The sequence below is a fragment of the Martes martes genome (genome assembly GCF_963455335.1).
Source record: "Martes martes genome assembly, chromosome: 5".
In the NCBI taxonomy this organism is placed as follows: domain Eukaryota; kingdom Metazoa; phylum Chordata; class Mammalia; order Carnivora; family Mustelidae; genus Martes; species Martes martes.
Genome location: NC_137892.1, coordinates 63,158,229 through 63,175,294, shown reverse-complemented (window position 1 = coordinate 63,175,294; position 17,066 = coordinate 63,158,229). Strand labels below are relative to the sequence as shown.

General features: G+C 35.9%; 1 protein-coding gene and 1 pseudogene across 2 annotated transcripts in view; one reads left to right on the top strand and one right to left on the bottom strand.

The window, feature by feature from the left end:
• LOC308342884 (large ribosomal subunit protein uL23-like) overlaps positions 1-17,066 on the top strand; it is a 1,151,147-nt pseudogene that overhangs the window by 373,555 nt on the left and 760,526 nt on the right. The window lies entirely within an intron of this gene.
• Positions 1-17,066, bottom strand: part of AP3B1 (adaptor related protein complex 3 subunit beta 1) — a 282,043-nt gene that overhangs the window by 148,559 nt on the left and 116,418 nt on the right. The window contains exon 8 of the mRNA XM_080804718.1: positions 3,064-3,219. Coding sequence (XP_080660844.1) covers positions 3,064-3,219 — 156 coding nt within the window. The remainder of the gene's footprint in view (positions 1-3,063; positions 3,220-17,066) is intronic.

The following is a 17,066-nucleotide window of genomic DNA, read 5'->3' as shown; positions in this document are numbered from 1 at the left end:
TATATGGCAGGAGTTTTATATACGCTTCAAGAGTATACAGCAGCTGAGGGTGCTTGAGATAAAAGGAGTTCCTTCCAAAACTAAGAAACATTTTTAAAATGTTTTTATTCTATTTATTTATTTTTAAAAAGCACTTAAAAAAAGTACTGCTCACGGAGTCCCAAATTTACTGTTTCTTGGCCCGTTGCTGTACTTTTTTTTTTTACAAGGCTGATTTATAGCTTTCAGATATTACTTGGCAATTTGAGGAACTTAAGGATATTTTATTCTTCACTTGTGATCCACAAATACACTGTAATTATTGAAAAAACTGTCCTGAATTTAAAATCTTATAAAATAAGGGCGCCTGGGTGGTTCCGTCGGTTAGGCATCTGCCTTTGGCCCAGGTCATGATCTGGGACTAAGTTCCATGTCAGGCTCCCTGCTCAACAGGGAGTCTGCTTCTCTCTCTGCCCCTCCCTCTCCCCCATCTCATGCTCTCTCTCTCTCCAACTTGCTCTCTCTCAAATAAAAATTTTTTAATGTTAAAAAATTTTAAAAAATAGTATCTTATAAAATAAAATTTCTATGACTGACTTAATCTACAAGTAGGCAATAGTCATTTTTACAAATACTAAAGTATACAGTTGGCTAATAAGTATTAGTATATAATAGAAAAGAAAGTAAAACTTGATTGTAATGTATTTTACAGAAATTAAGCCCTTTTCTATTAAAAATCATCCAATGCTACTAGCAAGAAAGTAAACTGTACTTTCTGTATGTGTCAATGTTTTAAAGATTCTAGATGCCACTCAGTATGTAATCTCTTCTACTATACTAATTAGGGCACTCCCTCAAGCCCACAAGGAATACATACTCTTCTTTTCCCCTAGTATTTACAAATCTAAAAGTTAATAATGAAAGTTAATATATGAAGTTGCTTCCACAACCAGAATTTGAAATCTATAGTCTAATTTGTAAAAGCCAAGAGGGAAACTCCCATACCTCCAAAGTCCAAAATGACTAAAATACACAAATAGATGGGTCCTCTACAGTTAAATTATGTGCATTCATGATATAGTATATCCTATAAGCACTTTTCTATTCCTAACTACTCTACCACTTTTGCCTTATCTACAGTTTGGACAGCCTCCCAACACTCTGCTGACAATGCCCCTTATCTCCAAAGCAATACACAGCACTGACCAAGTTTCCTGAAAAAAATTCTCAAAGTTTCTCCTTTAACTGTGAGTAAGGCTAGAAGAAGGAAATCTACTCACAATCCTTCAACAGTCAACCTTTATATGTACTTAGCAGCACCAAATTAGCAGGACAGCAAAATATATTGGGACAAAAAGTAAATTACTCTGTTTGGTATATACCAAATAAGTATGGAATCAAAACATACTGGGGAAGAAAGTACAAACTACTTCTATTTGTTTCACCATTTTTGATCAGTAAGTATTTGGACTATAAAATCAATTCCCAAGATAAAGATAAACAGTGAGTCGACTATAAAGAGAGTTTTAGGTGACAAGTTACAGCTACTTAAATATAATCTAGCTAAGCTGGGCTCACTGAAATATAACCATGTTTTACAACATTAGTAAAATAGCATTTTTTTATTACTGTGTATGGTTATTTAATAATGATATAGAAACTAAATTATCAGGTATAAGATAAAAACTTCTGCCAATTACTAAGATACACAGACAGAGCTCTAAGCTCTAAATCAGCAGGCATCGGAAAACTTAAAATAACTCACATTTTCAAAGTTTTTATTAGTTGAACAGAACCATTCATTAAGAACATTTTTTAAATTAACAATATTAAGAATATGTTTTACCTGACTCCATCAAATGTTTAGATATAACTTCCAGTTAACAGGAAACACAGAGCACAGAAGAAAAAAATTAAATAGCACTATAAAGTAAGCAAAGAGAAAACCCTGAAGAACATTCTGCAAGACTTGGGAGGTTTAAGAGCTGTAACAACCAGGTACTATACATACTGGTTTGGATTACCTATTTATAAAAGATAATTTAAAATAAACTGGTATTAAATGAGATGAAATTTTATTGAATAGAGAGGACTGAGTAGGGAAAAAAAGGTTAAAAAAGTACTATGTTCTGTATAATTTTTACCTTAGTTTAAAGAATATGTATGTATAGATAAACACACAGGTGAATATATATACATTTATGCAGAAAAAGGGTCTGGAAGAAAATGCACCAACACATAACAGTGAGGGGCATCTGGGTGCCTCAGTGGGTTAAGTCTCTGCCTTCGGCTCAGGTCATGATCTCAGAGTCCTAGGATCAAGCCCCGCATCAGGCTCTCTGCTCAGCAGGGAGCCTGCTTCCCCCACACCCCTCTGCCTGCCTGTCTGCCTCTCTGCATACTTGTGATCTCCGTCTGTCAAATAAATAAGTAAAATCTTTAAAAACAAAACAAAACAAAACAGTGATTTCTGAGTGATGGAATATGATGTTTTAGTTTCTTTAAAGTTTTGCCGGTCCCTATTTCCTAATTCTTTATTGTGCACATAAATAAATGAAATATAAAGTGTATTTAAACCAAAAAGATGTAAAACAAAAGAAAACATACTCAGTAGTCAAATGAGTCAAATGAAAATGTCATCTAGTCAAATGAAAATGATTTTTAACTGCTATTCCTACCAGTTAAAATTTTTTAGGTATGCGGCATTATGCTAGACACTTTATATGTTAGTCTCTTAAAAACTCTTATTACGTTCACATGAATATTATGGACTGATACCAGATTAAGTGCTCTCAACTACAACCAAGTAACAGAAATATGCAGTCTTCCAACCCAATGAGAAATATATTAAGCTCATATATTAGGAAAAGCCAATGAACAAAACCACAAAAAAGTAAATGAAGTCCAATAGGCATATAACTACCAAACCAAGTAACCTCATCAAAACTGATTTTTTTGGTGTATGATCAAATAAATAAACAAATGCTCCCTTAGCACACTGAAAAATTGTTCACTGAACTTACATACTATTAACAACTGTTTTAAAAAATCCATAAATTATTTCTTGTAAGGGTTTTAACATACCGCTGCATTCCTGCTCTGAAGCAAAGGCTTTGTATTCCGAATTAAAAGTCTATGGTCTGGATCCATAGTATATGGCTTCTTCCTTTGGTCAGTCTTTTCCTTCTGTTCATCATCAGATTCATAGAAATTCTTTTCATTGTCTTCTAAACCATCACCCTGAAAGAAATACAAAGAAAACATTTTTTTAACATCTACAATCATGATAGTATTTTATTGTAAAATACCACCGTTGAAAGGAATTTGAAAATCTTATGCTACCTGTATAAAAGAAAGCCCTTGCTTTTTCTCACGTTTTGTAACAATGTAACTGTCCTTTAGTGATATACATAATATTTCTTTTCTATTATATAGTAAACCTCTGAAATATTAAATCCTCATAGATATATCCATAGCTGACTAAAGGCAAAACTTGACCATGAGACTCTAACAAAGCTCTAACAGATTACCTAAAACCTGAGAACTATTTCCATACATTATCAGTCACTCTGTAACTGGATCAAAGAGTCAGAACAAAGAGAACTGTTTCAACTGCAGCATGCATAAAAGAAATCATAATAAAACTTGACAGGTTAAAAACTAGTATTTAAGTATGTCCCTGTGTTGTCAAGAAAGACTCAGTGTGATACTTAATGTATATCCACAAGGGTTGATTCTATATTTTTGCTTTGTACAAATTACTTTGTAATTTGAATTCATTGTTATCTCTGTCAAAATCTGCCTAAAGGCATTTAGTCTTAAAAATAAACAAACAAAAGGCATTAAAAGACAATAATTTCTACCTAGATCCAATTCAAGAGCTGTTTAGAGGTAATTTTTGTTACTAAGTACCTGAAATACACTTTTTACTTCTGAAAAGATGAAGTAGATATACTTTTCCCTATTCCTCTACCTACAACTAGAAACTGGAGACATTATATAAAAAATAAACTTAAGAGTAAGGAAAGACAGAGAGAAGAAGAAAGACTGGATATGGACCTCAGCACCCAAAGAATGAAACAAGAGAAGTTCCTTGGGTTTTCATTTTTACCACATTTTACCAAGGACTGAGAAACTGAGTGCCAAAAACACCAAGCACAGATAAAATAAACCCTCCAAAAGCCTACTCTCAAAGCCAAAAGGACCAAGCAAAAGAAAATCTAGCAAAGCATCTTTTAGAAAATAACTACTCTACTGTAGCTACCAATAGAGAAAAAACTAAGGTCTCATTCCTACCCCCATCAGCAAAGGCTGACGTGGGAACCTAGACCTCCAACTGCCCCATGCTATAATGAGATGCCTCAATCATCCCACTGGAATGATGTCAGAAAAGGCCACTATAGCCAAGACTTTAATTCCCAGGAGATAACATGACATCCCCACGGTGTCAATGAAGACAAAGTACGGAACTTGCATATCTAAGTCCACCCATCAAGAACAAAGTGACCTTGGGGCACGTGGGTGGCTCAGTCGTTCAAGTGACTGCCTTCAGCTTGGGTCATGATCCCAGGGTCCTAGGATGGAGCCCCACGTCCTGCTCCCTGCTCGCAGGGAGCCTGCTTCTCCCTCTCCCTCTGCCGCTCCCCCTGCTTGTGCTTATCCTCTGTCAAATAAATAAAATCTTAAAAAAAAAAAAAAGAACAAAGTGACCTTATCCCTCCCCACTGAGCTAGTCTAAGAAAAAATACTCTGTGGACACTCAAGATTTATAGCACCACCACCCAGTGGTAACAATGACAATAGTGGAGGAAACGTAGAACAGCAATGAGACATTTCTATCCCTCCCAGTCTAATAGCTATCAGGACAGATAGCTATTCAGCCACAGTAACAGTGAAGACAACCTCCCTGGGGTGTCAATGGAGGCTAAGTGGGGAAATTGGACTTCCACCACGACCTGGAAGTAATGAGGGAGCATGCACTCCACCTTTCCCTAATGGAGTGTTATCAAACAAACCCAGCTAAAACAGAAGATCTGAGGGTGCCAGGGTGGCTCAGTGGGTTAAACCCTCTGTCTTCGGCTTGGGTCGTGGTCCCAGGGTCCTAGGATCGAGCCCCATATGGGGCTCTCTGCTCAGCAGGGAGCCTGCTTCCCCCCTTTTCTCTGTGCCTGCCTCTCTGCCTGCTTGTGCTCTCCGGCTGTCAAATAAATAAAATAAACTCTTAAAAAATATAAATAAAAAATAAAACAGAAGATCTGAATAAAATGTAGAATTTCATAATATTCAAAATGTTCAGGTTTCAATAAAAATTAATGATCATTCCAAGAACAAGGAAGACATAAAGCTGGATGAAAAGTGATAACCAGTAGATGCCAACATTACAACAACAGGAATATTAGAAATATCTGATTAAGATTTTACATCAGCCATCATAAAAATGCTTCAATGGAAAATGAGGAACACCCTTGAAATAAAAGGAAAAATAGAAGGTCTTAGCAAAGACTTACGAAGTCTTGAGAAAAAAAAATATATAAAAAAAGACCAAACAGAAATGTTATAAGTGAAAAATATAAGAATCAAAATTAAACAATGACTGAGATGAAAAGCAGTATTAAGGAGACAAGGAAATTATCAGTGATCTGAACCATAATAAAAGAGAAATTGCCCATTCTGAACAACAGTGAAAAAACACACTAACAACAAAGAAAAAACAAAAAGAAAAAGAAAAACACCCCCCTCCCCACCCAAAAAAAACCTCAGAACTTCGGGGACTTGTGGAACTATAACAAAGTAACACCTTTTGTCATCTGAATCTTGGAAATAAAGAAGACAAAGGGTGGGGCTGAAAGAGTACTCCAAGAAATAATGGATGACAAAATATTACATTTGGCAAAAGAAATAAAAATACAGACTGAATAAGGTGAGTAAACTCTAAGCAAGATATACACAAAGAAATCCATAATAAGACATATTAAGTCAAACATCTGAAAACTAAAGACAAAGAGAAAAAATCTGGAAAGCTGCATGATAGAAATGACACTGGAGAGGATTTGGTAATGAATCAGAGTGATTAGTGATGAGGATAAAAATGTGAAATAAGTTGAAGAACTTCTTAGAAGTTAAAACCAATAGGATGCAGTGAGTGAATGTGAAGGATGAAATGGGACCACTTAAACAAGATGCCCCCATTCCCAGCCTGGATAACCAAGCAGATAATTATGTCACCAGGTAAGAAAACTTGTCCAGGGAGAGAAAGAATCTCTCTCTTCTTTACGGCTTCTTGCTATACAAACATTCTTAAAAGATAGTCTAAAACAAAACCTACAAAGGCCTTTACTCAAAAGAGCTTCAAAAATGAGGAATTCCAATGAAGAACCATCTCCCAGTATTTTCTTTTGTTCATGACTGACCGACCCTTATTTCTAAGTGAATTCTCTTTCTACACATTCACAAATTCCTCCTAAGAAAACCAAATGTATAATTTGTGATCTCTAATCATTTTTACTTCAATATGGTAGAAGAGTTTTTAAAACAGTTATATAACTAAGTAAAGTGTTTTTAAACTTGACACCAAAAGCACACTCCATAAAAGGGAACATTAATAAACTGGATCTTGGGGCACCTGGATGGCTCACTGGGTTAAAGCCTCTGCCTTCGGCTCAGATCATGATCCCAGGGTCCTGGGATAGAGCTCCACATCAGGCTCTCTGCTTTTCCCCTCCCCACCCCGCCCCCTCCCGCCTGCCTCTCTGCCTACTTGTGATCTCTGTCTCTCAAATAAATAAATAAAATCTTTAAAAAAAAAAATAAACTGGATCTCATCAAAGTTAAAAAATTCTTGCTCCATGAAAAACCCTCTTATGAAGAATAAAAAAATTCTAGACTGGCAGAAATATCTGCAACCACACATATGATAAAGGACTAGTATCCAGAATATAAAGACAACTCCCAAAACTCAACCGGAAAAAAAAAAATTCAATTTGAAAAAGAGCAAAAGGTATTTTTAAGGACTGAACTGTACATCTCACCCTCCAAATTCACATGTTGAAGCCCTCATCCTCAAAGTGACTATATGACAAACTAGCGCGTTTAAAAAGAGGTCATTAAGTTTAACTGAGACCATCTGGGTGGCACCCAAATCCAACAGCACTGGTGTCCGTATAAGAAGAAAGAGAGACGCCAATGGTGGCACAGAGAAAAAACCTTTTGAATATCCAGTGAGAAGAGAGCCATCCACAAGCCAAAGAGAGACACCTCAGGAGAAACCAAACTTGCCAACACCTTGATATTGAACTTCCAGCCTCCTGGAAGAACTGTGAGACCGTGAGAAATAAATATCTGTCCATCAAGCCACCCAGTTTGGTATTTTCTTATGGCAGTACTAGCAAACTAATACAGACTTCAACAAATAAATTCACTGAAGAACGTAAAGCAAAAAGCACATGAAAAAATAAAACTTCATTACCTACTAGGAAAGCACAAATTAAACCTACAGCATATCAAAATGACTACACTACACACATATCAAAATGGCTCTCATCTTCTATAAAAACATAGTGACAACACCAAATGATAGTGAGAACACAGAGCAAACTGATCATTCATACACTGGTGGTAACTCCAAAAGGTTGTAGTTACTTGCAGTTTGGCAATTTCTTACAAAACTAAACTTGTAATTACCATACCAGTAATTGCACCCCTGGGCATTTATCCCTGGGAAATAGAAATTTATACTCATACAAAAACCTGTTAACAAGTATTAATAACAGCTTTATTCCTAGTAGCCAAAATGGAAACAACCCAGATGTCCTTCAATGGATGAATGGTTAAACGAATGATAAATAAAATGGTTAAACATTTATGCCATGGAATGCCACTCAGAAATAAAAAGAAACAAATAATGATATACACCACAAATCCAATTAATCTCCAGATAAGTATGATGAGTGAGAAAAATCCTAAAAGATTACATATTGTATTATTACATTTGTATACCATTCTTGAAATGACAACATTACAGAGATAGAGAACCAATTAGTAGTTGCTGGGGGTTCAGAGGGGCAAGGTCAAGCAAAGGGCATGAAGTAGTTTCAGAGATGCAATGGCAACACGAAGGATCTCTGTGATGGAAATATTCTGAATTTGGACTGCACAAATGTCAGTATCTTGGTTGTAATACCTTACTAGTTTTATAAGATGTTGCCACTGGAGGAAAAGAAGCATAGGTTACACCAGACCTCTCTGTATTCCTAAAACAGCATGTGAATCTACATTATTGTAAAATTAAAAGTTCAATTAAATAAAATTAAGGAGAAAAAAATCAATAAATTCTTTTTCTTTTTCTTTTCTTTTTTTTTTTTTTATAGTAAGCTCTATGACCAGAGTGGAGCCCAACATAAGGCTTTAACTCATGACACTAAGATTGAGACCTCAGCTGAGATCAAAAATCACACACTTGGGGAGCCTGGGTGGTTCAGTGGGTTAAGCCTCTGCCTTCAGCTCAGATCATGATCTCAGGGTCCTGGGATCAAGCCCCACATTGGGCTCTCTATTGAGCAGGGAGCCTGCTTCCCCCTCTCTCTCTGCCTGCCTTTCTGCTTACTTATGATCTCTCTCTGTCAAATAAATAAATAAAACCTTAAAAAAAAAAAAAAAAGGAAATCACATACTGAACTGACAGAGTCACCCAGGTGCCCCAAATCAATAAATTATTTAAAAGCTATTTGTATATATTTATTCATTGTTACAATAATAAAAGAAGTGATCTTAAATGTTATAGGTTAATATCACTTACTGAAGTACTTTTCCTTTGTTAAGTGTGTACAGATAATGTACAATCTTCACTTAACTCGACTTAAATATCACGAAAATACTCAACAGAACTATTACTATTAGGTTTTTTTAGAAGTAAGCATAATATTATCTCAATGTTTTTAAAATCCATAATAAAAAAATCTTAAGAACATCTCCAAACAGAAAAAAAAAAAACCACAAAATTTATACTCTTTGGAAACCAAAGAAATTTTTTTTAAATACTCACCTTCAAATATAAACCATAAATTATAACATTATCATTTTCCTTTGAATGCATAATTCAAAATAAACTGTAGCTGATCCTTGAACACAGATTTAGGGGCTAACCCCAACATCGCTGAAAATCTGAGCATAACTTTTGACTCCCCAAAAATTTAACTAGTAATAGCCTGTTAATGGAAGCCTTACTAATAACATAAATAACTGATTAATATATACTTTGTATGTTATATGTAACACACTAAATTCTTAAAATGTTAACTAGAGAAAATAAAATGCTAAGAAAATCATAAGAGAAAATACATTTATAGTACTATACTATATTTATTGAAAAAAAATCTATGTATACATGACCTGCACCATTCAAATCTGTGTTGTTCAAGGGTCAACTGTACTTGTCTGCCAGTCCTTTGAAGAAAAAAAAAAGACTATAAATGAGATACACTTTTGTCTTTTTATTTTTTTACTTTTATTTACATTTATTTTATGCAGAATTTACTCCTGGGCCATAAGTTTTTGTTTCTTCAGTTTTTACTAGGATATCTTTTTTTCCATGCAACCTCCTGTTCTGATTTAGGAACAGTCTGCTCTTTTTCAGTAAGGACCCTCTCAGTGTGGCAGGGAGAACTCAAAGATTTGACCCTCTTGCTTTACATGATTTTGTACAGTTATCTGGGTCACACAGATAGCGAACCATTTTCAGAGATCATCTCAGCCCACTTATAGGAAGAAATGATACACTGTTACTCAAGGCCAGATCTGAGTGACTTTCCTTTATGGAGTTTCAGGCCAAACTGATTCTATTATGTGCATTAATAAATTAATAAAATGATACCCAAATAATCACATTCTCTAAGCATGACTACTCTCCTACAATCCTTAGTCAACTTTAACCAAACAAATGTTCAAATACTACCTGAAACTGATATATGATGAACTGCTGTGTTGACACAATCTAACTAGCAAAATTCTCAAATGCACATAAAAAGCTAATCACTAAGCATTTACTCATTCCACTTCTCCTTCACTATTAACACACTTTATTAAAGTTCAATTATATTATCTGAATAAGACATTTGCATTGCTTGATTAATTAATAAATGAAGGGCTAATGTGTTCATGAGGTTAATGAATGAGATAAGGCTTCCACACAGAATGGGAACCAATCTCCAATAATATACATCTGAGCTGCTGGCTATATTTTCACAGGTTTTCAATCCATAAGAACGGACAACAGCCCAAACAGAATGGAAGCCAGGTGTACACAACCAAAATGGGTATATAACACATCACACCACTTCCATAATTGTGCTGGCAGGCAATTACTTGACCTCTCCTTATCTTAATTTACCCATCTGTGAAAGGGAATAAAAGCAGTATCTATATCATAAAAGTATTTATAAAGATTGATAACGTTAGTGGAGGCACTTAGTGCCTCATGCCTATTAAACACTCAAATAATAGCTATTACCACAGCTTTTATTAAGAAATTTTCTTCCTAGAAAAACCACATAACAGAAACCACTAATTTACCTCAAATCAAATATCCTGAGTTGCCAAATATAAAGAAAAGTTTACCCCTAAAATCTCCTCCAAAAAGAGATTGTCTCATATTTGAGAATTTACAAAGGTATCATGAAGCTCTTGTACGACTACTTCATTTTTACCATGATATACTGTTTGGAGAACAGTGAAACAACTTTAATCAATGACAGTTATAGATGCTTATAAGAAGTCCCAAACTCCAGTGACAAAAAATGTCATTATAAATATAAAAAGACTTTAAAGATCACTTTTAAAAAAACAGGTAATATAGGATAATAGAGTTCTGCTTCCAGTAATAAGATAGACAATGTGAAACAAACCCTTCTAGTGAGAACTAGAAAAGCTAGGGAGAAACCATGAAACACATCTCAAGGCACTAACAAGCTAAAAGAACAGTGATGAATTATGTAGGCAAGACCCAGAAGTAGTAAACCTAGAAATCCGTCTGAGATTTGCAATTGCTTTTCCCTAAATAAACCTGCTATTACCTAACAGGAGTCTGAGAGGCCTATAATCTGAGCAGAGCTTTCAGTAGATTCACAAAAACATAGAAACAAAAACTAGACATTAAGATCCACCAAAAAGCAAAATTCCTACTAACTCTCCCAGTCTTTAGTTTAAAAGCTGGGAGTCTTAAAAATAAATTAATTTAAGTAAGTAAATAAATAAAAGCAAGTCTTTTAGGGAATAAGATGCTAAACTAAAGCCCAACTTTTAATCGTCTCAATCCATAACTGAAGTGATAAAGTAAATCAGATTTTCGATATCCTTACCTAGTAATAATTCCACAAGCAAACTGAAATCCAACAACCAAAGCTTCAAATTAGTTCAACAATGTTTTACAAAGAAGGAAAAGAAGGGAAGAAAGAAAATACAGTGTCATTAAGGCTAAGGATTCAGTTTCCATTTCAAAAGACAAACAGGTTATTATATGGAAAGTGGCAAAAGAGGGGCTTCTGAAATAGATGTGCAATATCTGTTTCTTAATCTGACTACTCATTACATATGTATATTCATTTCATGAAAATTCCCTGATAAAGTCATTTGCTTCTGCCACATGTACATTATATATTACTTCAATAAAAACTTTTTAAAATATGCATATAAGAAAAGACACAATGATGTGACTACAAATCAAGAAAAAAATGCAAGTTAAAAAAAAGCTAGATATGGGGATAAAACAAAAAATTTAACATGGACTGTAAAATAACTATGGATAATATGTTCAAGGAACTACATGGATAAGACTGAGCTTTTGGAAAGGAATTCAACATTATTAGTTGTTATATAAAAGTGACATTCAGTTTTTTTTTAAAATTTTTTTATTATGTTATGTTAGTCACCATAGAGGACATCATTAGTTTTGATGTAGTGTGCCATGATTCATTGTTTGAGTATAACACCCAGTGCTCCATGCAATATGTGTCCTCCTTAATGCCCATCCCTGGGCTAGTCTATCCCCCCACCCTCCCCCAAAACCCTCAGTTTGTTTCCTTGAGTCCATAGTCTCTCATGGATCGTCTCCCCCTCGGATTTCCCACCTTCATTATCCTCTTCCTTCTCCTAATGTCTTCCATGCTATTCCTTATGTTCCACAAATAAGTGAAACCATATGATAGTTGACTTTCTCTGTTTGACTTATTTCACTTACATAATCTCCTCCAGTTCCATCCATGTGATACCAAAGTTGGGTATTCATCCTTTCTGATGGCTGAGTAATATTCCATTGTATATGTGGACCACATCTTCTTTATCCATTCATCTGTTGAAGGGCACCTCAGCTCTTTCCACAGTTTGGCTATTGTGGACAATGTTGCTATGAACAATGGGGTACAGGTGGTCCTTTAAAATACACTTGTATCTTGGAGAAAATACCCAGTAGTGCAATCACTGAGTCATAGGGTAGCTCTATTTTTACATTTTTGAGGAATCTCCACATTGTTTTCCAAAGCGGCTGCATCAATTTGCACTCCTACCAACAGTGTAAGATGGTTTCCCTTTCTCCATAACCTCTCCAACACTTGTTGTTTCTTGCCTTGTCAATTTTTGTCATTCTGACTGGTGTAAGGTGGTATCTCAGTGGGGGTTTGATTTGAATTTCGCTGATGGCTAAAGATGATGAACACTTTTTCATGTGTCTGTTAGCCATCTGTATGTCTTCTTTGGAGAAAGTGGCTGTTCATGTCCTCTGCCCATTTTTTGACATGATTATCTGTTTCTTGGCTGTTGAGTTTGGGAAGATCTTTATAGATCTTGGATATCAGCCCTTTATCTGTAGTGTCACTGCAAACATCTTCTCCCATTCTGTGGGTTGCTTCTTTCTTTGTCTGTTCCCTTGGCTGTGCAGAAGCTTTCTATCTTGATGAGGTCCCAGAAGTTCATTTTCACTTGTTCCCTTGCCTTTGGAGATGTGTCTTAAAAGAAGTTGCCATGGCCAATGTCAAAGAGGTTACCATCTATGTTCTCTAGGATTTTGATGGATTCCTGTCTCACACTGAGGTCTTTCATTCATTTAGAGTTTATCTTTGTGTATGGTTTAAGAGAATGGTCCAGTTTCATTTTTCTGTATATAGCTGTCCAATTTTCAAAGCACCATTTATTGAAGAGACCATCTTTCCTTCATTGGATATTTTTTCCTGCTTTGTCAAAGAGTAGTTGACCAGAGTTGAGGGTCTATATCTGGGGTTCCTGTTCTGTTCCATTGATCTGTGTCTGTTTTTGTGCCAGTACCATACTATCATGGTGATCACAGCTTTGTAATATATCTTGAAAACAGGCAATGTAATGCCACCAGCTCTGTTTATCTTTTTCAACATTTCCTGGGTGATTCGGGGTCTTCTCTGGTTCCATACCAATTTAAGAATTGTTTCAGCACTTTGAAGAATGCCACTGGTATTTTTATTGGGATGGCACTGCAAGTATAGATTTCCCTGGGCAGCACAGATACTTTAACAATGTTCATTCTTCTGATCCATGAACATGGAATGTTTTTCCATCTTTTTGTGTCTTCTTCAATTTCTTTCATGAGTGTTTTTGTAGTTCCTAGAGTATAGATCCTTTACCTCATTGGTTAGGTTTATTCCAAGGTATCTTATGGTTTTTGGTGCTACTGTAAATGGAATTGATTCCCTAATTTCTCCTTCTAGTTACATTGTTAGTGTATTGGAAAGCAACTGATTTCTGTGCATGGATTTTGTATCCTGCCACATTACTGAATTGCTGTATGAGTTCTAATAATTTAGGGGTGGAGTCTTTTGGGTTTTCTACACAGTAACATGTCATCTGCAAAAAGAGTGAGTCCGACTTCTTCTTTGCTAATTTGAATACCTTTTATTTCTTTTTGTTGTCTGATTGCTGTTGCTAGGACTTCTAGTACTATGACGAACAACAGTGGCAAGAGTGGACATCCTTGTTGTGTTCATGATCTCAACAGGAAGGTTCTCAGCTTTTCTCCACCGAGAATGATATTTGATTGGGGGTTTTTACAAAATTGAGGAATGTTCCCTCTATCCCTACACTCTGAAGAGTTTTAATCAGGAAAAGATGCTCTATTTTGTCAAATGCTTTTTCTGCATCAGTTGAAAGGGCCATATGGTTCTTGTCTCTTCTTTTATTAATGTGTTCTATCACACTGATTGATTTGAAAATGATGAACCATCCTTGCATCGCAGGGATAAATCCCACCTGGTCATGATGGATAATTCTTTTAATGTACTGTTGGATCCTATTAGCTAAGATCTTATTGAGAATTTTGGCATCCATATTCATCAGGGATATTGGTCTATAATACTCCTTTTTGATGGGGTTTTTGCCTGGCATGGGAATCAGGGTAATGCTGGCCACACAGAATGAGTTTGGAAGTTTTCCTTCTGTTTGTATTTTTTGAAACAGCTTCAGGAAAAAAAGTATTATTTCCTCTTTGAATGTTTGGTAGAATTCCCCAGGGAATTTATCAGGCCCTGGACTGATTTTTTTGGGAGGTTTTTGATCACTGCTTCAATCTTATTACTGGTTATTGGTCTATTCAAGTTGTCAATTTCCTCCTGTTTCAGTTTGGTAGTTTATAGGTTTCCAGGAATGCTTCCATTTCTTCCAGGTTTATTGGCATATAGTTGTTGATAATAACTTCTAGTAGTTGTTTCTATTTCCTTGGTGTTAGTCTCTCTCCCTTTCATTCATAATTTTAATTCAGGTCCTTTCTCTTTTCTTTTGGATAAGTCAGTGGTTTATCAAGTTTATTAATTCTTTCAAAGAACCAGCCTCTATTTCATTGATCTGCTCTACTGTATTTCTGGTTTCTAATTCACTGATCTCTCCTCTAATCTTAATTTTTAATTTTCTTAATTTTTCTTGCGCATCGCTTAGGCTTTATTTGTTGTTCCTTCTCCAGCTCTTTAAGATGTAAAGTCAGTTGGTATATACCAGATTTTTCTTTTTTTTTTTTTAATTAAATTTTTTATTTGTTTTCAGCGTAACAGTATTCATTGTTTTTTTACCACACCCAGTGCTCCATGCAATCTGTGCCCTCCCTAATACCCACCACCTGGAACCAGGTGGTGGGTATACCAGATTTTTCTATATTTTTGAGTAAGGCTTGGATGGCCATGATGGCTATGTACTACCCCCTTAGGATAGCCTTTGCAGTATCCCATAGGTTTTAGACCAATATGTTTTCATTCTCACTGGTTTCCATGAATTGATTAAGTTCTTTAAGCAGGATGGTCTTCAGCTTCCAAGTGAATGAATTTCTTCCAAATTTTTTCTTATGATTGAGTTCCAGTTTCAAAGCACTGTGGTCTGAGAATATGCAGGGAATAATCTCAATTTTTTGGCATCAGCTGAGCCCTGATTTGTGACCCTGGATGTGTTCTATTCTGGAGAAAGTTCCATGTGCGCTTGAGAAGAATGAATATTCTGTTGTTTAAGGGTGGAAAGTTCTTTACATATCTATGAGGTCCATCTGGTCCAGTGTGTCATTCAGAGCTCTTATTTTCTGCTTAGACGATCTGTCTATGGCTGACAGCAGAGTGTTGAGGCCTCCTACTATTAATATATTATTATCAGTATGTGTCTGTTTTTTGTTTAACAGTTGGCTTATGTAGTTGGCTGCTCTCATGTTGGGGTCATAGATATTTACAATTGTTAGATCCTCTTGTTGGATAGAACCTTTAGGAATGATACAGTGTCCTTCTGTATCTCTAACTACAGTCTTTTTTAAAATCTAATTTGTCTGATATGAGAATTGCTACCCCAGCTTTCTTTTGAGGTCAGCTGGCATGAAAAATGGTTCTCCAACCCTTCACTTTCAGTCTGGATGTACCTTGAGGTTCAAAATAAGTCTCTGCAGACAGCATATGGATGGGTCACGTCTTTTTATCCAATCTGCAATCCTATGATGTTTCATGGGAGCATTTAGGCCATACACATTAAGAGTGATTATTGAAAGACATGATTTTATTGTCATCATGTTGTGCATGAAGTCCTTGTTTCTATAGATTGTCCCTGTAAATTTCTGTTCTAGATCACTCTTGGGGTCTTTCTACTTTTACAGAACCCCCCTTAATATTTCTTGCAGGGCCAGCTTGGTGGTCACATATCCTCTCAGTTTCTGTCGATGTTGGAAGCTCTTTGTCCATCTATCCTGAACGACAGCCTTGCTGGATAAAGTATTCTTGGCTGCATGTTCTTCCCATTTAGTACCCTGACTATGTCTTGCCAACTCTTTCTGGCTTGCCTCTGTGGACAGGTGCAACATTATTCTGATGTTCCTCCCTCTATATGTAAGAAATATCTTCCCTCTCTCTGCTTTCAAAATTGTTTTCTTGGATCTAAGATTTGCAAATTGTACTATTATATGTCATGGTGTTAGTCTGTTCTCATTGATCTTGGGAGGGGTCCTCTCTGCCTCTTGGACATGAATGTTTGTTTCCTCCCCCAGACTAGGGAAGTTCTCAGCTACAATTTGCTCAAATATATCTTCTAGACCTCTCTCCTCCCCCACCCTCTCAGGGATCCCAATAATGCTGATATTGGAATGCTTCACTGAGTCACTAATCTCTCTCAGTTTGATTCCTTGGGTCTTAATTTGTCTTTCCCACGCTGCCTCGGTTTCCTTCTTTTCTATCATCTTATCCTCTAGCTCACTAATTCGTGCTTCTGCCTCACTTACCCTGGCAGTCAGAGTATCCAGTTTAGACTGCATTTCATTCATAGCATTTTTAAGTTCGGCCTGATTACATCTCATTTCTGTCCTTAGAGATTCTATATTGTCATTAATATTTTTCTCAAGCCTAGATATCACCTTGATAATTGTTGCTCTGAACTCTATTTCTGACATCTTGGTTATACCCATTTGCATTAGTTATGTGGCAGAGGCCACAGTCTCTGATTCTTTCCTTTGTTAGGGGTTCCTCCTCTTAGTCATTCTGTTGAGGGCTAGTTGAGGGAATGTACCGAGTCCAAATTATTGACCACAACCCAAGCAAGATGCACCTGTTTTATGGGACCTT